This window comes from Thamnophis sirtalis, unplaced genomic scaffold (genome assembly GCF_051295495.1).
Source record: "Thamnophis sirtalis isolate CommonGarterSnake01/CBP01778 unplaced genomic scaffold, rThaSir2_p1.2 scaffold_14, whole genome shotgun sequence".
Lineage (NCBI taxonomy): Eukaryota > Metazoa > Chordata > Lepidosauria > Squamata > Natricidae > Thamnophis > Thamnophis sirtalis.
The window spans coordinates 23,031,942-23,055,474 of NW_028261394.1; the positions used below are offsets into that span (position 1 = coordinate 23,031,942).

At 39.2% G+C, this 23,533-nt stretch overlaps 1 protein-coding gene across 1 annotated transcript in view; it reads left to right on the forward strand.

Moving 5' to 3' along the window:
* Window positions 1–23,533, forward strand: part of LOC106551790 (uncharacterized) — a 110,716-nt gene that overhangs the window by 81,912 nt on the left and 5,271 nt on the right. Inside the window, exons 16-25 of the mRNA XM_087728907.1 lie at window positions 36–244; window positions 2,664–2,767; window positions 5,185–5,303; window positions 5,416–5,574; window positions 6,639–6,847; window positions 8,186–8,289; window positions 11,860–11,978; window positions 15,566–15,739; window positions 16,465–16,667; window positions 19,843–19,946. Of these exons, the coding sequence (XP_087585033.1) occupies window positions 36–244; window positions 2,664–2,767; window positions 5,185–5,303; window positions 5,416–5,574; window positions 6,639–6,847; window positions 8,186–8,289; window positions 11,860–11,978; window positions 15,566–15,739; window positions 16,465–16,667; window positions 19,843–19,946 (1,504 nt within the window). The remainder of the gene's footprint in view (window positions 1–35; window positions 245–2,663; window positions 2,768–5,184; window positions 5,304–5,415; window positions 5,575–6,638; window positions 6,848–8,185; window positions 8,290–11,859; window positions 11,979–15,565; window positions 15,740–16,464; window positions 16,668–19,842; window positions 19,947–23,533) is intronic.

Consider the following 23,533-nt stretch of genomic DNA (forward strand, 5'->3'; position numbering starts at 1 on the left):
AATGTGAATTGTCTGGTTGTGTTTCTTCTTGTCAGAAGGGAATTATGTTCCTGGAAAACTCAGATGTGAGGTTTTTGATGCTTGAAGCCTTTTTCTACAAGATGCACAATTTGCTCCTCAGCGCCTCTGTCTCCCAGTACAAAGATTGGTTCCAGAGTAAGCTGACTCTGTGGCTGCCCAGTATGAATACCACCATCCTTGCAATGATCCCCAAAACTGTCCCTTGTGGCTCTTTCAAAACTATGTGAGTAATTTACTCATCGATAGATTTATCAGGGCTTCAAATGAGACTAAGGGAAATAAATTGTAATCATTAAACTATTTTTAAATTATTTTATATTATGAAATACATTGCACAGACAACCGGATGTTCAAACTAGATTTGGCATTTATATCTGCCTATTGAGTCCTTCCCAAGGACCTGTGTTAGGCAGATGTGGATGTTTGCTGGTATTAGAAGTACCATTGTAGGATGGAAGCTGTTTCGAGTAAAGCCACATTTTGCAATTGAGTGATGATGAATCTGTCAATGCCAATAGTGTTCAAGTGGTGCTCCAATTGTTTGGGGCACCAAGGCCTTTATTACTATTTGTCAGCGTTCCAAGTATCATGTAGAATTAAATCAGAGTCCAAGACAAAACGATCCTTAAATTTCCAATTTAATAAATCAGACATCTTAGCACATCTGTGTAATCCCAATTCTAAAGAGCTTCCTGGGATTCCACCCAGTTAAAAGTTTATGATCTTGTCCCCACACCCACAAATCCATCACATGGTCCAATCTTCTTCCACGCTGTCATCTCCACCCAGCTGCTTCCGGTCAGGTGTAAAAGTGCGGAGACAAAAGATGACCTTGGTCTTCTAGAAAAGAATGACAACACATTCCACAAACCTACTCCTGTCTATTCCCCCCTCCCATCAAGTTATAAGGAGATGGGGTCTTACTTCTCCTTTTGTCTTGAATCATAGGTACTGAGTACGTGTCTCTAAGCGAACTTTAGCTGACCCTTGTGGTCTTGTGAGACTATTGAATTCTGCGGTTAGGCACTTGTTTCCTGTTCTTTTGCAAGCTGCAATTCTGTCTGTGGCTTTTTAATATAAAAGTAAAGGGGCCCCAAGAGGCTGTCCAGCCTGACCCAGTAGGTTTCACACTTAATGTCCAAATCTCACTTTACATCCTACTTTAGAATAGTCACTCATTTTCAATTAAAAGTTCCATATCTGATTGGTCATCTTCAGTTTTTGGAACATACTCGGATCCACTTGGTTCTTATAAATCTGAACTTGCTTCCATATTATGGAAAAGAGACATTATTTCAGTATTCACGTGTCCAGAAACAGAGGCAACACTAGGTGCTGCAGGCTCCATCCTTGCTCCGTCACATGGGAGCAGCCAAGCACTACAATTAGATGCTGCAAATAAAACTCTGTAGTTCTGAGTTTTTGTGCGATAGTGTAAATGGAACGTTGTACTTTTGCTATTTTTGGCAACTCTATTTAGAAATTTTATGAAATAAGTTGTTAAAAAATTAAGTCATGGTATATAGAACCTTGTCATACTCTTAACTCATTTTCAATGAAAATGTCAGATAGAATCCTGTAATTCTGAGGTAGTGAATTGTTAAGTCTGGTGTATTATGTCAGTTTGAATTCTAAAGACTCAAAATACTTTAGCTTCTTAATTTTCTATTACCTTCTCTATTTTATGGTCCCATTAGTCCTTGCTTGCAAGCAAGTGGTATTTCTTGCAGATCTTCCAATGCAATTGAAAATTGTTGCTACTTTGTCATGCCCTTGCTTGTAGTCAGTCTGTACGATCTTCTTATAACAGAATAACAACTGTTTTTCTTCAGTTTGTTTGCACTTGCTATCTCTAGCTGTCTTCTCAATTCTTACTTTGTATGTATTTGTCCTTAAGGCTTGGTCTTGTGCAGCTAGAATTAACCCCTCCACGTCTTTCTTCAAATTTCTTACTTTTAGCCATTGCAAAAACTTGTTATTATTGCCTTAGCCTAATTCATTGTCATTATTTTTCTGGTCTTCCTATACACAGAACTGCTTGAGTCCAATCCTCTGTTCCATCAGTGTATCTAATGACTAGAATTACCAGGTATTAATTTGCCTCGATGGTATTTCCTCCACTGAGTTTCAACTTTAAAATATTCTTCATTCTCTTGACAAATGGAATGGAATATAATCAGGAATAGAATAGAATAGAATAATAAGGAAATAGAATAGAATGAAGAATAGAATAGAACAAGGAAATAGAATAAGGGGATAGGATAGGATAGGATAGGATAGGATAGGATAGGATAGGATAGGATAGGATAGGATAGGATAGGATAGGATAGGATAGGATAGGATAGGATAGGATAGGATAGGATAATAGAATAGTTCTCTGCTGAGATCTGTCCAGTATGGTTGCTGGCTAGCTCTCTGGCTAGCTCTCACCTACTCAGAGGACCCATGCCCCACAACCATATCAAATTAGTATCCCATTGGTGGTAATATTATTTTAATTATTAATAAATTCTAACTCTTTTTTCTGAATTCTATATCCAAATCTAGGAGTCTAAATTCTCCCTATCACCGTAAATTTGACTCCAGACCCAAATTTACTACCATAAAGATTTGCTCTGTTTCCTCTTTTTCTCCCTGCTCAGAATGGCTGGCTTGGATAGGAGTTTCTCACAGATGTCACCAGAAAATTGTCAAGATGTTTACAAGTTTGCCATAGACTATTTGACTTCCAAGATTTCTCAAGGAGGTAAGAACTACAATTTTCTTTTTCTTTTTCTTTTTTTTGAGAGGGCTACTGTAATAAAAAGCAAATCAGGTAGAACTCAGGCTGGACTTAACAGCATAGAGAACAAGCTTGGACTGCACTACTTCAAACATGTATGCTTAAATAATCCCAAAGGTGTTTTTTCAAGAGGCAACTGGACTTTCTTGTTTTTCTTTGAAGATGTTTCGCTTCTCATCCAAGAAGCTTCTTCAGCTCTGACTCTTGAAAAAGCACGTTTAGGACAACCATGACAACCAGGGATGATTGAGAATCTCCACAGACATTTAGCAAACATGTAGCTATGCACTTTGGGATGAAACCCCCTTCAAATGGTGTGATGATGATGATGATGAACGGCTTTCCAGAAAAATTGCAGACTACAGGAACTGTTTGCACTGCAGTTTGAAATGCAAGACAACACAGACTCCTCCCCAACATTCTGCATCTGTGTTCAACAATGAAGGGACACGGGAGAAAACATCCTCAGAAAGCACAGCTCCAACCTCTCAATGAAAAAATAAGACAAATTAATTTTACAATTGAGATTTTGAACTGAAATCGTTTCTACCAACAGAAGTATTGAAACATGTCACAGAATTTATAAAGAAGGGGCAACTAGCACAACACAGCAAGAGCAAAGAATGACAAAAAGGCAAATTTGTTATCTTATAGCTTAGATGAGAAAAAAAACACACAAAACAGAAGAACCAACCCAGATGGACAGGGACATGTCTCAGAAAACTGATCGATAGGTGAGAAATCTGTCTGACAGAGAGCTAACCCAAACAGAAAATAATTCGGCCAAAGGACTGAACTTTGCAGTAACTACCAGCACAGCTACCAACTGTAGGTCTCACAGCCACAGAGTCAGCCATCGGAACTAAAGAAGCTTCTTGGATGAGAAAAGAAATGAAAGGATGAAAGAAAACCAGAGTCTAGTAGCCTCTTAATAACCCCTTTAGAATAACCAGGACCTGGATGGCAGAGACTCTCCATAGATGTATGCTTAAATACTTCCCCTTATATAGGTAGTCGTCATTGAACAGCCACATTTGGGACCAGGAATTTCATCGCCAACTGTTTACAACCTCACTTCTGCTGCAGTTCATTAGGTGACATATTGCAGGATGTGACTTGCAATTTTATTACCGACTTCTCCATTGAGTCTTCATGTTGGAAGCCGGTTGTGAAGCATACAAATAGCAATCATGTGACCACAGGACATAGTGACAGTTGTAATGAGAGGACTGGTCATAAAGTTACTTTTTCAGCACCATTATACATTAGAGCAATCACTAAACAAGGCAATTGTTAAACAAGGACTATGTGTAAAGAAAACCCTTTATACTTTATAAAGAAATTGGCCCTCACAAAGCAGCTCAAACTCTCTTACTAGTTATCAAGAATGTGCTGTCAGTTGCTTTTTTAAAACAGAAGAATAGAGTCCACACGATGTGTCGTCGCAACGTTGGCTCCTCCCTCAGGGTTGTACCACTTTTTGACTCCTTCCAGATGCTCTTGGATTCCATATGATACATGTGTTATCTACATACATTTGAAGAGTTGATCATGGATTTTGTCTCCCTTAGTTGTAGACAATGTAATTTATTTGGAGGTGGGAGTGAAAAAGCCTCCTGGTCTTCATAAATGCAGCTTCCTTGTGATGTTCTTCTTTTACTTTTTCATACATTTTTATATCATTTAACTGGGACATTTTTTTTACTTTATTGTTTTTAATAAATTAGTAATATGTCAAACTATTAACACAATAGAATTTAAAACTGTTTTAAACCTGCATTTTGCTGTGGAATAAGAGATATATCAATTTCGATTCCTTACAATTCCTCTTTTTTCAGTTTGATAAATTTGATACTTCATACTTGAGAATCCTTTTTTTTAAATATTTGTCCTGAAATCACTTTCCTAATACATGCAGGTTTGCTTTCCAATTTTGCCTCATTTTTTTTGCTAAATATTTTTCCAAATGAAACACATTGTTGTCATGAACACTGCATGTGCCTTTTGATAAAGACTTTCCTCTGTTACAGTTTTGGCAAACTGAATTGCAGAACTCAGGGTATTTCAAATAACTAAATTTAAATTTATGTATACAAAGAACACAAATTTCTCATCTAAAACTAGCTTGTGTTTTAATTTCTATTAATTTAATTTCTATAGAGATTCCCTATGGAAAAGAGAAGTGGGGGGGGGAGACAAGAAACTTTGAGAAATTTAGAAAAATGATTTTAAATTTAAAATGTTGAAAAAGTAATATGTGTGGTTCTTAATTGTGTGCTCTGTGAGAAGTAATCCCACATCTGCTCCCCTTTTAGCCCTTTAATTCACAGGCCCACAGAAGCATTACACCATTTTTCTGATGCTGCCTTTTGTCTTTGCAGGTGATCCTTGCATTGAAAATACCCGGGGCAGCTTGGACTGGTTAAATGCCAATTTTAAACGCTTCAGCAAATTAGCCACTTATCAAGACCTGACTGGCCTGAATCCAGATTTTAATGCAGTAAATAAAGCATTGGCTAAAGGAGGAGACGAAAAAGGAGGGAGGCTGGAAAGGACATTGGGTTCAGCCTTAAATTTCTTCGATTTAAAATCACATGAATTTGTTTCCACAGCTGGATGCAGTGGCAGGTCTCTCTCCATGGCAACTGGCTGACTACACATTAGTAGGTGGTGTTCTGCGTGACACAGACAAAGCCCGGAAGGTCTTTGGGGCTCTTGAATCACAGGATATTGCAGAGTTTATGGATGCTCTCAATGCTGTTGCCAACCAGGTCAGACATACACACACTTACACACACACACAGGGGGGGGGGGCAGTTTCCTTCTTTTCACAGTCCCTCAGTAACTTGATGATAAGGGGACAGGGACAGGACTGGATTTCATTGGCACCTGTGTCATGTTGCTGGAGGGATAAACTACAATGGAAGGAACTTAGTCCTCCAATTTGGTTTGGCTATTTAGTCTGGATGAGTCACGAATCCTCCAGAGTAATTTGAAAAATCTTTATAAATTTGTAGTTCACTTATTTCATAAATGGCAACACAGTCCCTGTTGTAAAAAAGATTCTAATTGTTCAAAGACTCTCTTTTAACAAATTCACTTGCACAAGAGGGCTGGAAATTCCTATCACAGTTTCCAAGGTTGTGTACTTTATACCTTAATTTGTGCATTAAAATGCCATTAAAGTCCATAATTCTTACTTTGTTGATTGTGCCTTTAGGCTCTTGATTTGGCTATTCAGTCTGAAGGCGTGCCAACTTAAGCTTTAAATTGGGTTAACTTTCTGAATCAGATTCAATTGACTTGGTTGCTTTTAGCTATTTAGACGGCTTTATTCCTAAAATCTGCTGTTTCAAATCTACTGGGAAAATCAAATGTTACAATATGATGTAATTCTGGGGACCAAAGAGCAGAATCCTATGAGTCTTGAATATTTCAATTTGATCTGAACATTTTGGCCTGGATACCATCTTGGAGAAGAGGTAATGCATCCCATACATGTCACCTTAAGGGAGGTATGGCCTCCTTCATGGAGAGAGGTCTAGAACAAAACTGCTAATAACAAGGGCCACCTTCACTCAGTTGTAGGATGACCATGGATTAGTGGAGGGTGTTGCAAAAGTTAAGATGGCAGCCACATCTGGATGATTGGTGCCTACCCTTTTAAGTGGTACATGAAAAGGCAGGGTCTCATGTTCACAATCAGTTTTCTAACCCTCAGTGGATGCTCAGTGTCTTCTCAAAGTAATACACTTCTGTTTCAAGGAATTCTGCTCAGCAATTGTTGGCTGGGAAGAAACATCCTAAGATTGTGTTTTCTTCTTTGTTCTCCAAGCGTCATCTGTCTCTACTGCCCCACTTGGAGATGAGGCGGTTCATCCTGAATGAGGTTTTCTGTCACTTGAGTGGCTTCATCCATCTCTTCACCCCAGCAGATTATGACACATGGTTTGGAAAACGGCTCCACTTTTTCCTGAGTAGCCTGAATGCCCAGAATCTTGGTTTCCTACCTAGTGACCTGAGCTGTGATTCCCTTGCAGCCATGTACGTACAATTCTGTGCCTTTCATCCAAAGTATATTTTCTCAAATAATACTATTCCAATATTTGAGGGGCTCCTACATAGACAAGATGGTCAAACTATTTTCCAAACACCAGAAAGCAGGACAAGAAATAATGATTGGAAACTAATCAGAACTATGGAACCTAGAAAATTTCCTATCACTGAGAACAATTAAGCAGTGCAATAGCTTGCCTCCAGAAGTTGTGGAAGCTCCATCACTGGAGGCTTTTAAGAAGAGACTGGACAGCCACTTATGTGGAATAGTATATGGTCTCCTGCTTGAGCAGAGATTGGACTAGGCTAGAGCCTCCAAACTCCCTTTCAACTCTTTTATTCTGTTATAATAAGCTCCAACAACTTGGAACCAACCACATGGGAATGCTATTAATAATAATTGGGTAGCATTTTTAAATCTGCAAATAGGTAAAATTGTTTTTGTTATAGTTCCTCCTTTTTGTGAACTGGTCAATTTCAGTTTATCAAGCATGGGCATGCCTTTCCAAATTTGTGCTAAGATTTGTATATCATTTAGTGCACAACTCTTCCAAAGGTATTTTTTTTTTCACCAATGTTATCTAATATACTCAATCCTTGCAAATAATATACCTAATATAATACACTTTTACATGGATGTTGCAAATAAATTATAGATGGCATATAATGTTCTGTATATGAAACTACCTTTGGAAATGACCCAAAGGGTACAGATGGTGCAGAAAGTAATAACTACATTTATGAGTATCCCACTCTAGCAAAGAAAAACAACAAATTACTGCATTTGTTGTCAGTGTCCTTCTGGGCCAGATTTAAGGTATTGACTATTAACTTTAAAGCCCTGTGTGGCATAGACAACTAGGACAGAGTCATGCAATCAAGATCTCTAGAGGGCATCTGTTGAGGCTCCCAGACTGACTAGGGGACAAGCCTTCTAAATGGAGGCTGCACTATTTGTAATACCCTCTTTCAGAGAAAGAGATGTTTCCAACCATTATTAATTTTGTCTTTTTCTTTGAACCTGCTTTTGACTCTGGGTTATTTTTAGGCACCTTTCATTTTATTTGTTTTCTTTTTGTGCTCAGTGTTTTATCTTATTGTCTTATTGTCAGGATTGGTGCATGATACAACTACTGCAGATTTATGTATGTAGGTATCTATGCCTTTTAATTAGATTTTAATTAGTAAATGCATCGAAAACTTCAGTAATATATGGCACTTCAAACAATAGTTATATTTCAATTTGTGTGTAAGTTCAAGATGGCAAAATTTAATTCATTTATATTCAAATCTAAAGAAAATAATTTTTCCTTCATGATTTTGCAGAGTGAGCACTTTAAAGGACCACCATGGCAACAACACATTTGAAAACCCTGAAGATATATATTCTTTTATAAAGCGGGTTCTCCATTTCCATGTACAAAATTCAGGTGAACAAATATTTGATCCACTCAATCTTCCAAATATAAGAGTTTTTATTCTTCAAATATCTGAGGTCATTTATCAAAGATGCTCTGCTTGAAGGAGACTAAATGTTTATTATTAAATCAAATTGAATGCAAGGTTTCAGATTTTCGATGGGTGATGTATGTGCCAGCTGTTTTTAAATGTTGCTGGATCTTAAATTGTGGATTATGTAAATTTTAAAGAATCCCATAAATCTTCTGATTCAAACGTACAAGCTCAGTGCAAAAGTCCACTAAACCATCCGCCCACCTTTGAAACAAAAAGTTCCAAGGGTTAAAGGTTCTGTAGGAAGTTAGCATCCACCCCTCTTATAGAAAAATGAAAAAATGAAATAGCCTAAGAAATATTGAAAAGGCAGAATATTACATTTCCCTGGATCAGAAATGGACAGCCGCCATGTCTCCATTGTCTTTTCCCCCACTTGGAGCTGAATCCAGAAGGACATTTCTCCCAACAGTTCTAACAGCTTTCGCTACCAGAAATCTGAAGTTTGAAACTCCTTTCCTGAAATTTCAACCAAGCAGTCTAATATCCTGGGTGAACCAGGAGTGAATTTGTACAGTTAGGAAATAAGGTTAGGGTTGTCTTCCTCTGCAGAGGCTGCATACCAGCTTTCCCCCTTCACTCCTCTCCATTCCCCCACCTCATTTAACACTGTCACTGCCGAAATCTACCTGCACCATCAGCAACAAAGCCCCGAGCCTTTGATTTTTGCTCCTGTTCTCCCCCCACATAACCCTAACCCACCCCACCTCATCACATCAGGCATTTTGGTTCCTAAATGGAATGCAATATCCCCACTTCTTTCCTTATAAAGAGCTAAATTTAGAAACACCTAGGTTCCAGTTTAGGTACAAACCACAAAAGAGGACCATCCAAGGCAAGATGGCAGTCATGGTTGCATAATTGAAGTCCCAGTTGGTTTTTTGGAGTGGCAGGAATATCATGCATCTGTGTTCACTCTATGGACTTTTTTTTTTATAATTCCATGGATGTCTATGCACAATATCAACTATTGTTACACTTGTTTCTTGTATATATTATGCTTTATCAACAAGAACAAAATACAAAACAAAGGAAACAGAAAAACATATATAAGTAACTGTTGGAAGAAATGTCCTTCTGGGTTCGGCTCCAAGTGGGGGAAAAGACACTGGAGACATGGAGGCTGCTTGGAAAGATGGTTTTAATGGTGGATAGGACCACATGGCTTGAGTCCTGAACAGAAAAGGTGATCACATGCTTCAATGTTAGTGGAGAAGAGAAGGGCGGAAGAGAAGCTGAGTCCCTGGCTTTATGCCCTCTCTGGCCTTTGATCTTGAGCTTGTATTCTGTTTGGTTGTCAGACTCCCATGGGGCCATGCAGGGGCAACTCTCTAGGGTGCGTTTTGAATCCAGGTTTGGTTGAGTTCTCAGATGCCATGTGGTGAGTTGGGTAAAGGGCTAATTTTATCATGCCTTAATCCCATCCCCTGGAGCTGAAGGGGAGAACTCTTTATTATGTAAAGGGACTATTTTAGGCTTTAATGGCTCATTGACAAAGGGGAATGGGTAGGAAGCTGCAAGCAGCTATTCTGTCTTTTAAAACATGTTTCTTCCTTTTCACATTCAGAGAAATATTCTGCCTTTTCAATATTTCCTAGGATACTTCATTTTTCTGGGAGAGGGCTGGGTGATAACTTCCTACATAACAAAACAAAAAGTGTACAAAAAAGAAAAAAAGATAACCCAAACATCAAATAAATCTAACCAGATGTGCCAAAAGGTTTATGCCCCAAATGTTTTGCATATTTTAACTCTTACTTCCTGAATAAATTAATTATTTTTTCCTGTTTTTTAACCATCGATATCCTTCAGATAGGGGCTGTGGGCACTATGTACTCAATTTATATACAACATATTGTTTGATGAAAAATCTGGTCTGGTTTCCATGCTGGAAATAAAATGGAGGCAGGCTGCAGGAAAGAAGGTCTCAGTTTATTTGGTACTCAGAAACTTTAGTGACAGCAGCATGTTTCTGAGGTAGCTGACAAAATGGGGTTGAGGTAGGTGGGCTTTTTTGCATTCTTTGGGGCTTTGTGATTAATACGCCTGTTCCTGTGCAAGAATATGTCCTTCAATATTTTAATGGCTGTTGCCAGTTTCCTATATGGCTGGGGAAATGCAAATCCTAGGTCTGAGCTAATCTTGTCAGCTTCCGCTTGCCTATTGTGTTCTTTTTTGAATAGATTGGCCCACTACAAAATCTCCATTTCTAGAGATTAACCTGTTTCTCAAGTTTCTGCTTGAGGCTGTTTTCCTGTGGCAGGAAGATTAGGGCTGCTTTCTGCCTTTGTTAAGATTTTTCTCCATTTCTCCTTTAGGGGAAATATTCTATCCTGCCTCTTTTTAATATTAAGACTAAAGAATATTTTAATCTTGGGAGGGGATGGCCTTCCTATAATATAACATTAACATTAAAATAATAAAATTAATTTAAGATTAAGCATTTTAAACTAGAAAATATAATAATATAAAATTTCAGAAAGGTAAAAAGTTCCAAGATGGACATTTAGTGATGGTTCATACAGGTGTGGGTGGTTCTCACGGGGCCTGCGAGGCCCCCCCAATTCTATGGTCCTCTATCCCCCCCCCCTTCCCAAGGCTGCACAGCCATGTTTTGACCCATTTGAGGAAGACCAGCAGAGTGGAGGCTCACTTCATCTCTGGGGACAAGATGTTTCCTTAATGCAGAGGCAACAGCAAAGAAGGTTCTCTTCCTAGCCCCTTCTTAGTTGAAATTATTTGACTGATGGGGTCTGTAGTATATCTTCCCTGCCTGATTGAGTGAGATGGGTTGATGTAAGGAGGTAAAGCCCATTTGAAAGATCTTCTATTTTGAGAAATATCTAAATCTTTTCTTTAGCAAAGGGGTACAAGGCAAGGTCAGCATCTGGAAAGTGGAGCTGGTTGACTGCTTTCTCTGAATCCAATGCTGGGTTAAAGCTGGAATGGGCAATGGGGCAGTTAGAGGCAAGTTAATTTGAGCAACAGCATTCAGAGGTTGCTTGATCAGAACTGTGAGCAGTCATTCTATCTTACTCTATCTTACAATGGTTAGGGAAGAGTACTAGGATTTCTAGTTTATGTCTTTAGTGAGCTTCAATTCTCAGAAATGACCTTTCTGGCAACAGAATACTGAGAGTTGAAATTACCAAAATTAATCTAACACATCCTTGGTATAGGTTAATGCCTAGCAGACAAATTCCTTCTGTAGCTGTAGCACAGAAGCTGTGTTCCAATCTACTAAAGGCTCTGCCCTTAAGCACTTTCAGAAGTTTTTGTCCAGCTGTAGCTTTCCTAACTTTAGGATTTATTCTTAGGTAACAAATATTTTGCACTTCAATTTTCAACATGCTTTGCTAGCCAGCTAGACAAGTGTGGAAGCTGAAATCGAACACCATCTGACAAGTTGGATGTTAGTGATAATCTGGTATGATAAGTAGTTGTTTCCGCAAGCATCTGGATTCCTGACTGCTTTCTCTTTGCCATAGACTCTGCTTGTGCACAGGAGATCTCCACAGACAAACAATGGCTGACAAGATTCTTTGGACCCTTCACCATTTATGGCTCATACTCGGATTTCACTGCACTAAAAAGCAACTTCCATGGGGTGAGAATTTTGTGGTCTGTGGGAGTCTAAACTTTGTTCCTTGTTAGTAAAAAACATCAATAGGGGTTTTGTTTTTGTTTTTGTTTTTTATTATTAAATTTATATGCTCCCCATCTTACTGTTACAGTGACTTTTGAGCCAATTTCATTCAGTCTTCAGAATTATCATTTAACCATCCTTCCCAATTCTGCTGATGTGTTTTAAGATTACAGGCAAGGAGTCCTTAACTTTCAGTTGTCTTCACAGTTAATGAGGTCAAACAGGTGAAACAGCCACATAAGCTGTTTCCATCCTTCCCACCCAAGTTTTAGCTTGCAAAACTTTATACTAGTGTGCAGGAAAGAGTTGGAGATTTCTGTACCTCCTTCCAGAGGCTATTTACTAGCCTAGATGCCATTCTTAACCACCTGTGCCTTCAAGAGCAGTGAAAAATCTTGTGATTACCAATTTATTATCACTTAAAACAAGTGCTTCAGTAGAACACTTGCCTTGAGTGAGCCTATGTGAAGTGGACTTGACTAGTATTTATCCAGCAGATCGCAGCACCTAGCCAATCTCAGCTTATCTTGACACACCTATATACTTAGACCTGGAAGTAAGTTCATCAGTAAGTCACTGAAGGACAGGAAGAGTCTATCAAGACAGTGGCCAAATGTTTGTTTGTTTGTTTGTTTGACAAAAATGTAGAAGATAACAAGTATAAGTATGAACATAAACATGAACAAAAGAAGTAAATACAGATAAATGGGGACAGTAAGACAGGGGTGGTAGGCATGCTGGTGCACTTATGCATGCTCCCTTTACAAACCTCTTAGGAATGGGTTGAGATCCAAGGTTGACAGTTTGAGATTGAAGCTGTGAGGGTTAGAGGATGTAACAACAGAGTCAAGTAGAGCATTCCAGGCATTGACCACTCTGTTGCTTAAGTTATATGTTCTGCAATAGAGTTTGAAGTGGTTCCCTTTGAGTTTGTATCAATTGTTTGCCCCTTCAACGCTGGTTGAAGTTGAAGAAATCAATGATAGGTTCCAGGCGAATGAGCTGTATTCATGAATTGGTCTTGGCAAAGGTTTTGTATGCCCTATTTAGCAATACAGTGTCACCAGAGAAGCTTCGCAAAATTAAGTTAACAACTCTTAATGCCTTTTTGGCAATGCTGTTCCAGTGAGCTCTGGGGCTTAGATCATTTGAGATGAGGACTCCTAGGTGCTTGACAGAGTGAGGGTCGTTTACGAGCTTGTTTCCACCCAACTTGTATTTGGTGTTCTGATTGTTATTGCCAATGTGTAGGACAGAGCATTTATTACTTGAAATTTGGGATTGCCAATTGCATGACCATTCTGACACATTGTCAAGGTCACTTTGTAGGGCAGCAGTATTGTCAGTGGTGTTAAATAATTTTATGTCATCAGCAAAGAGGACACAACTGCTTTTAATATGATAGGTCATTGATGTAAAGCAGAAATAGTGTGGGTGTTAAAACGCTGCCTGGGGGACACCTCTGTTAACTGATAGGACCCTCCCTATTTGTTGACTGTTTGACAGGAATGCGTCAAATAGGGATCCAGAGATGCCACTTATCCACTTGTGCAGGGATCCAGAGATGCCATAAGAACTTAGTTTCAAGAGTAGTCTGTCGTGCACCACTGAATCAGAGGCTTTGCAGAAGTCTACGTAAATTGCTTCTATTGCTTTACCCTGATTAAGATGTGTGATCCAAATGTTTCTGCAGTGTAGAAGTTGCAGATTACAGGCTCTCCCTTTTTAAAGATAGAATAGAATAGAAAAAAGAAAAGAAATGAAAATATCTTTATTACGGTCATAGACCAACAACAGACATTACTTTTTACAATATATTAAAAAAAAATGTACCAACATTAATAGTGAATAATAACAACCCTGTTAAGAAAATAAATGTTCTCAAGCTGTTAGGGTCAATTCCTAGTTTACGTGGGTGAAAAGCCTATAGTATGTGAGTAAAGATAATGTTCCAAAAATTGCTAGAGATATCTCCAAAAAATTGGTATAAACTGACAGCTATAATTCTGTAACCAATTTTTTTCTTGTGGACATTGCAGCAACACAGAATGTTGCTATTGCATACGTGGTATATGGGTTTGAGTCCTGGAGGAGTAAAAATTGTCTGCCCTCCCTAGCAATCTCTCTAGTAAGGGGACAATATATGCTGACCTATAAACTCTGTATAACTCACAGTACAATAAAACATGTGAGATATCTTCACGTGTTCATGGACAGATCCCAGGTGGCACAGTGGTTAAATGCAGCACTGCAGGCTACTTCAGCTGACTGCAGTTCTGCAGTTCGGCTGTTCAAATCTCACCGGCTCAGGGTTGACTCAGCCTTCCATCCTTCCGAGATGGGTAAAATGAGGACCCGGATTGTTGTTGGGGGCAATATGCTGACTCTGTAAACCATTTAGAGAGGGCTGAAAGCCCTATGAAGCGGTATATAAGTCTAACTGCTATTGCTATATACACACCCATTATGCTATTGGTGTTCTCTTTTTCCTGCCCTGGAGGAGTGCTGAGGGGAGAATGTTAAATCTAGTTCTGAAGGGTTCCACCACAAAAGCGCGTAGGACAAAAGCGCGCTCGACAAAAGCGCGCTGTGACGTCATCACAGCGCGACGAAAAAGATCGAAAAAATGTAAAAATAAAGCTAAAACCTTCCCCTAACCCCCCCAAACCTAACCCTAAACCTAACCCTAACCCTAACTCTTAACCTAACCCTAAACCTAACCCTAAACCTAACCGTTAAAGTAACGAAAAACGTAACGCTAACCCTTATCCTAACCCTAACGCTAACGCTAACGCTCTAAAGCTAACCCTAACCCTTACCCTTACCCTAACCCTAACCCTAACCCTAACCCTTACCTTTATGTGAATCGGCTTGCTTTAATTTAATTTTTATTAATTTTTATTTGAATTTTTCGATCTTTTTCGTCGCGCTGTGATGACGTCAAAGGCGCGATTTTGTCGATCGCGCTTTTGTCGTCCGCGCTTTTGACGGGTCACGGTTCTGAAGAAAGCTATTCTTTGTTTTGGGAAGATCAGATCATTTATGTAGCTATCTTGGCAATTCTCATGCACCCTGTTTGATTCTGTCCCTACTGTGGAGAGGCAACCTATTTAGTTCTTCTTAGAACTCCATATCCTTCATTCTATTGATTACTACTTGCTTTGCTTGGTTGAAGCCTAAGGACATTAAGAATACCAGTGAGAGCCCATAAGAGCCCAGCTTGTGATCTAACGCTTGTTTCCAGGGGGAGGGGAAGTTGTCAGTCAACACTAGTTTGCTTTAGGGTTTATTATTGGTATAATAAGCAGACTTGAGCCCACACCAAGAAATGTCAGACAAGCCTCTCCCTAGACTACATGAAGAAAAATGGGAGGGGGCAAACACATTCAGAGTGCAAAATGCTGTTACTATATAGCTTTACAATTAAAGTAGTCCTGCACTATATGGCATTGGTTTCTTAGTCTGTCTAACTTGTAGGGCTAACAAGATTCCAAGCCTGAGCACCACCTCACTTTCAACTACACCTTGTTCTGATTTTCTAAATATAGTCAGATTCCTTGGAGTTGTTCTCTGCAAGAGCCTTGGCGGAGCTGTCAGTTCAAAGCCATACCGTCTACAGCACTTCAGCCATGAAGCACGTGTTCCAGACTATCAGGAAGAAAGCAGATGCAGACCAGTTCCTTGGCATTTATTTGGATGAGTTCAACTCCTTTGTAATGAAGGTCAGGAAAGGTTCTAGACACAGAGGGGTGCCTGGAGGTGGTGTGTTTGTGTTAAAATAGATAAAACACTAGTCATGGCATCAGTGCAGAAGCAAGGACAACGATGCTGTGACTGTCACATAGCTTAGAGGTGGGGCTTTGATTGCAGGCCTTTCTTGCCTGATTTGTCCCTCTCTTGCTAATCCCACCATCAAGCCCTCTAAAAATGTCTTCTGCCACCCAGCTTAGACTTTGGGCGGAGGGAGATAGGCATAGTCTCTAATCACATATTGGTCCCTTTGCTGTTTTGCTTTTCTAAGAATCCTTGTAGAGCCTACATGGAAGCCAAAAGCATTCTTAGGAATAAATCTGATGCTTTAAACAAGCTAGCATCCACTGATATTCTTTTATCACTAATGGTCAGGAATTCAGCTAGAGGGAAATGTTCTTGGAAGTTAAAAAAGCTCGAAAGTATGCTGGGGAAAAGTTATGTTAATTTTGGTATCAAATTGCCTATCCTTCCTTTTGGCCAATTTCCCTCTACTTTTTAGGCCTATTTGTTCTCTAGCTAATAATTTCTTCAAAATATTCAAAACTCACCAAATTTTTCATTGGTTTACAATGTGGGAAATTACAGTGGGAAATTGGATTAAATCTTTCACTGATCTCTCTCCCTACCCTAAATATATTGCCTATCTTGAACAAATATACCATCAGCTTCTGCTCTCTCCTGCTTTTTTCTCTAGAATCATGATTTGCTAAGCAACATCAATATCAGGGATGCCCTGATGATGCTGTCAGCAGAGATCAACTTTCCCCAAATGTCAGCTCTTTCTTTGAAAGACATGGCTGGGTGGCTAGAAAGACTCAACATCTTGCTGCCAGGTATCAATGGAACCATGCTGGAATTGCTGCCACTGGACATGTCCTGTCCATATTTCCAAGCAGTGTAAGTACGCAATGACTATGGCTTGAATCTCTTTAAACCCTGGAAACTTCAGAGTGTTTAATTTAGGAGATTGTACATCATCAATCCTTTTTGCTCATGTCAGTGTTTTCACCCTGCTCACTTCAAGAGGAAGCCTCCCTCACATGTAATATTTAATAAAAGTGGAATTAATATTTTTGAAACAATATCACAAAATTCTGAAAAGAGTGATTACAAAAATAATAATTTAATTTTCACATTCATCCAAATTGGTCTGGTGTGCTTTTCTTGACCAATTGAGCCCTTGTTTTGCAAGCAAAAACGTCAGAGTAGAGTCACTCCCAAACAAGATAGGAAATAAAGGCATCAGCTTTCTTCTTTTGTGAAAAAAAAATTGATTAGGCACATCCACCAAAGTTTATTACTCGAGCTGGCAATGGGGTGGTCAAAATGAGAGAATGGAATCTTTTGCGTTCATCACAGAACATTTAAAAAAAGGAATGGAGCTTCAATTTTACAGATGGGGGGTGGGGGACTTTCATTGCAAGCCACTTCTGGCGTCACTTCACTCTATTTCTCATAATTAAAAACAGAAATCACAGAAAATTGTTGCCATTTTTAAAAATGATAGTGGGAAAAGAGTATTAAATATCAAAAAAGAGAATATTTAATTATGAGCCACGGGGCCACAGTGGTTAGAGTGCAGTACTACAGGCAACTTCTACTGACTGCCTGCAATGTGGTAATTCAAATCTCACCAGGCTCAAGGTTCCCTCCCTTCAGCCTTCCATCTTTCCAAGGTGGGTAAATTATGAGCCAAATTGTTGGGGGCAATATGCTGACTCTGTAAACCACTTAGAGAGGGCTATAAAGCACTATGAAGTGGCATCTAAGTACTATTGCTAAGTACTAATTACAGTAATTATTTTTGAGAGCACCACATTTGACTTCTGAGTGGTATGCTGAAGGCCATGCTCTAAAACATAGTAAAGAATGCAGGGCAAAGGCTGTGTCAGGTGCTCCTTCATTTAATAATCAGGAAAGAAACCACTCAACTCCATTCTTAGAATTAAGTGTACTTTTACTAATAAAAAATGATGAGTAGCAAAGCAAAGCTGAGTCTGAGTAAATTGGCGTGAAAGCAATGGATATCATGTATAATTCAATCCCCTTTCAACTTTTCAAAAGCAGCCTGACATTCCATAGTCCAGTTCAATGGTTTGCTAGGTTTGGGCTTTGCTCCTCCTTTCGATTTAAGGAGGTTAGTGATAGGGAGAGCTATCTTAGCGAATGAGGGAATAAATTGACGATAGAAGTTAGCAAACCCCCAAAACCTCTGTAATTGTTTATGTGTGCGTGGGGCCTCCCATTCAGTGACAGCCTTAACCTTTGTTGGGTCCATTTCTATTCCCTTGTGGGAGATCCGATAGCCCAGGTAATCAACCCTCTCCTGATAAAATTCGCACTTGGACAATTTGGCATAAAGTTCTACAGCACGGAGTTTCTTCAGAACAGTGCGAACAAGCTTCACATGTTCTTCACGTGTTTCCATGTAAATAAGGATATCGTCTAAATAGACCATCACGCCTTTGTAAAGATTGTCATGCAAAACTTCATTAATTAGTTGCATGAAGACCGCTGGCGCCCCCTGGAGGCCAAATGGCATTACTCGAAACTGGAAACAACCAAGGGGGCAGTTGAAAGGAGTTTTCCATTTGTCCCCCTCCTTAATTCTGACCCGATAGTATGCTTCCCGTAGATCCAATTTAGTGAAAATTCTCCCCTTCCCTAGTTGGGCTAACATGTTCACACATAATCTTTTCTCTGAACAACACTGGGGCAGCTACCTTGGGCCTCGCTGGTTCAATGAAGCCCCTTTCCAAGTTTTTATCAATGAATTTCCTCATTTCATCCATCTCCCTAGGGGTCATTGAATATATTTGGGGTTTCGGGAGCTTCACCCCAGGTAGAATATCAATGGTGCAATCTGTGGCCCTATGAGGGGGCAACTTATCAGAAGATTTTTCCCTGAAAACATCTTTCAGGTCCCAATATTCCTTCGGAATTCTTTCCTCCCCCTCAATTTTTTCCTGCCCCCTTGGTTGTTTCCAGTTTCGAGTAATGCCATTTGGCCTCCAGGGGGCGCCAGCGGTCTTCATGCAACTAATTAATGAAGTTTTGCAGCTTATTGTCAGGTGCTCCTTCATTTAATAATCAGGAAAGAAACCACTCAACTCCATTCTGAGAATTAAGTGTACTTTTACTAATTACAAACGATGAATAGCAAAGCAAAGCTGAGTCTGAGTAAATTGGCGCGAAAGCAATGGATATCATGTATAATTCAATCCCCTCCCCTTGGCACCCCATTTCATAGTCCAATAATAATTCACCCAACTGTCAGGTGGGAGATATTTTCAAAAAGCGTCATCAGGCTGGAATGCTGGACAGTTGGCCTTGGCGGGAAACTCCCTTCTTCCACATGCGCAGAGAGATGGTCAAGACAGCTTCTAATAACAATCCTCCAGCACATAATGATTCCCCTCCCAAATACCATGCCCCCCCTCCCCATTTCAATGGCAGCCGAAAAACAGCAGCGAAGCAGAGGCTGACAGGCTGTTTTAATTTATTTTATTTCCACTAAAGTAAATTAAAATAGCCTTTGCCCTGCATCCCATATTATGTTTTAGAGCATGGCCTTCAGCATGCCATTCAGAAGTTAAGTGTTGCGTTTCTCCACAAAAAATCTTGCTCTTCTAATAGTATATTTAAAATATGATCCAATATTCATACTGTGTAATATTATGCATTGTTAGAAGCAGAAAAAAGAGACTCTCAATTGCACCCAAAGGATGCAGAAATAATGGAGAACATATCCACTAAGAATAGAAATTGTGAGGCAGGGCATAATGGATTCAAATCTTAGTGTGACCATAGATACCAACAGATTGATTCATACCTGCTTCTACAGGCCACAGTTAAAATTATTCTATATTCTGAAAAGTTTATGTGAAATGTATAATATATTTGTGAAATAGTTAGAATACCTACTATGAATAAAATATGCATTTATATTTTGCATTGGCAAAATCGACAGGTTTGTGAGCCTGAAGTTCTAAACATGCTTCATGCACAAATTTACTTAATGGACTGAAGTCAGGCTATTCTGAAGCCAAATCATGACTGTATTTTCCTCCAGTGTGAAAGCTCTAGACAGCGTTTACTCAACATTGTCAAGCAGGAAGAGGCAAGATGTATATGGATTTCAGAAGACTTACTTGACTGCCCAGTTTGCTGTCTCAGGTAAGTAGTGGAAGCAACACTTAGTTAGAAATAATAAATTGTAAATGTATCACTCCATAATACCATTGCAGATGTAAGGCAGAACCATCTGAGACATAGATTCCAAGAAAGAGATATTCTTTTCTGTGCTTTATGGAAAAACAGTATTGGACTAATATTAATTCTACTATTAATACATATATATATGGGTGATTAGGGATAGATAGATAGATAGATAGATAGATAGATAGATAGATAGATAGATAGATAGATAGATAGATAGGGTTAGGGTTAGAGCTGAGGTGGCGCAGTGGTTAGGGTGCAGTACTGCAGGCCACTTTAGCTGACTATGATCTGCAGTTCAGCGGTTCAAATCTCACCAGCTCAAGGTCGACTCAGCCTTCCATCCTTCCGAGGTGGGTGAAATGAGGACCCGGACTGTGGGGGCAAGTTGCTGACTCAATTTGCTAAAAAAAATTGTAAACCGCTTAGAGAGGGCTGAAAGCCCTATGAAGCGGTATATAAGTCTAATAAATAAATAAATAGATAGATAGATAGATAGATAGATAGATAGATAGATAGATAGATAGATAGATAGATAGATAGATAGATAGATATCCCTAATCACCCATTATTAAGTTCTAACCTTCCATTGTTGTTCATATTTTTATACATATTTAGTAGTACAGTCATTCGAAATCTATTTTTCCAATTCTTCATATCCACTTATATTAAAACATTATCCTGATATCTATCACTGTTAAAATAATCCAACCTGTACAGTTCTGATATCAATACACATTATTGAAATATATTTATAAACATATTATTTTAGTCTATTTTCCCTTATCCATTCTCTCTTACCCACATTCGAAACTTTAATCTTACTTTCTTTTTAGTTTTCCTCCCTTATTTGTCCCTTAGGTCTTCTATCCCCTCTATCTAACTTTTTCTCCCAACTCTACTCTTTTCCACTGTCTAATTCCAGAACTATCCATTCCACCTCCTATCTCTTTTCCCCAGTTCTCTTCCTGTTTCTCCCACTCCCTTTTTAGGTCTTTTACATTATTTCCTTCCTTTTTTAGTTTCTTAATCACTATTCATTTTGGCAACATCCCCTCCTTGTTATCTTCTTGCTGATTTCTCTCTGCTTTCCCCTCTGTTTCTTCTGGTGGCTCCATTCTTTCTTCCTTGTCCTGATCATTGTCCATTAGTCTTTGTATTACATTTCCCTATACAATCAAATATTTTCTCAATGTTTTGAAAAAGCTCCATTCTATTTAGGTTCTCCTCACTTCCATCTTGTGTTGTGTCTGTGTTTAGTCAATCTCTTTTTTAGTCCACTGTTCAGAGTTCATTAATTCAAAAAGCCGAACTTCCAAGTCACAATTGTAAATATCTCATCAATAGTCCAAACAATTTAAATTCACCAGGAGGTTATCCAAGCCTCTTCAAATTACTTTATATGTTCAATAATATTCAATGATGTTGAGAGGTTCTTAACTGAGGACTTTAGTTAATAATCCAATCTCTATTGGTCTTAGAGTAGGTCTCTGTCCAACAGATATTTCCAACCTTTTTGAAGAGTTATTTCAAAGCTTGCATATTTCCCTTTTCATCAGCAGATGGTGCTCTCGCTTCTGTCAGCTTCAGCCTCTCTACGATATCATTGACAGTTCCAATTTCAATTATTTTTAAATTATAAATCCAATAATTGAGCAATGTTTGTAAAGAGAAATTTGGGTCTTTAATTCCATCATTTTAAAATGCTCCCAATACCATGTCTTTTAGCTTTGAGTTTCTATTTGTTATTTTAAAAGCCAATTTTTTCCTTCTTCAATTCTCTGAAATTTTTCCTATTTGCCCATTCGCAGCTTCAACAAATAGCTTTAAATATGCTTCCCCCTTGGATTTCTGAGGTCAATTTCCAATAAAAAATATTTTCTCACACAGATCACACTCCATTCCGCTCCAGCACAATCTTGGGTTTTCAGGCTGTCCCTGGCTTCGTGGTGTCTATTTTGACTGCTGCTGTTCCTCGTCTTCAGATGAGGGGGCTTTCCAAGTTATGGAGGAGATATGCGGTTCTCCTTGACCTGCCAGGCAGTCCCCCTTACCTCACCACCCCTTTAGGGTCCAAATTTGGACCCTCTGACAGGGAGAGGTTGGAGGTGACTGCAGAGCTTACAGGTCAGGCTTCCGAAGGTGCTGGAAATACAACTGGAAGTCCCTTCATATCTGCTTCTCCATCTCCATATTCCTCCTCCTCTTTGTACCCCTCCATTTGGCCACTGAACAACCATTCTCAGTTATGAATTATTGACCTCCAATTACTGACCTTGTCTGGAAACTTTATTTAATTAAACAAAAGTGAGGAGGGGAATTAAATGTTTCCAGTTTCTGTGAATGGAACTCTATCATTTAGATTTTTTTATCAGATTTATTTGACTAGCCATCTATTCAGTGAAACTCTGGACAGCAAACAAAATAATAGCAATATCAATAGCACTTAGACTTATATACTGCTTCACAGTGCTTTACAGCCCTCTCCAAATGGTTTACAGAATCACATGTTGTCCCCAACAATCTGGGGCCTCATTTTACGATCTTGGAAGGATGGAAGGATGAGTCAATCTTGCGCCAATGAGAATCAAACTGCTGCCAGTTGGCAGAATCGGCCTGTAAAACTGCATTCTAACCACTGCACCACCACAGCTCAAAATAAAAACATCAACCAACTATAAAACACAACCATTGGGGAGAGAAGTCCTGCAACTATGTAGGACCTTGAAGGTGGCAACCAAACCTTGAATTGCACTTGGACACATACTGCAACCCAATGCAACTCTTGTAGCCATGATTTTATATGAGTGTACAGGACCTTAATGCTCCCAATATTGCACGTGTTGCTATACTCTGAACCAACTGAATCTTCCAAATATTCTTCAAAGGTACATTGCAATTGTCTAATTGGGAGGTGAAGTGTCAGTGACCATAAGTAAAGCCTCCCAATCTAGGAATTAGGTGCAATTGGCATACAACATATATTTCTGCAATGGCCATCAAACATCTAACTGCTATTGCTATTGCTATCTTTTACTAAAAGTTAGTGGTTGCAGTAAATGCAAAGCTAGAACAGAGTATTCCTATACAAAGGTATAAGTTTTCCCCCTTCCATGGGCCTCCCCCCTCAACCAGATTATCAGCATCCCAGTGTGATGTTTTGGGAACCACTTTGATTTCAGCCTTGTCTTAAAATGGCTTTGCATCCCAAGACTAGGTGTGTTTTCGCGACTGGATCCACCCAGTTTGGTCTGGATCCACCTCTGGTCTTTGTCAGTGCCCACCCACCCCCCTTTATATCCTCCTGCACAACTTTCCCAAAATGCTTTGCCACCCTCCCTCTGTTAATGGCAGGATGCCAGCCAGCTTAGCGAAGCGTAGTGAAGATGCTGTAAGGACCTGCCCCAACTGGTCCCTCAGGAAAGCAAAACTATTGACTCCATTGAGTTGAATCAAAATAACTTTTACTGAGAGAAAGTAGTTGCAGTGAAATCAGGCAAAAATCTGAAGGCCCTGTGCAAAGCACAAAGCAATTGTTCTGTTTC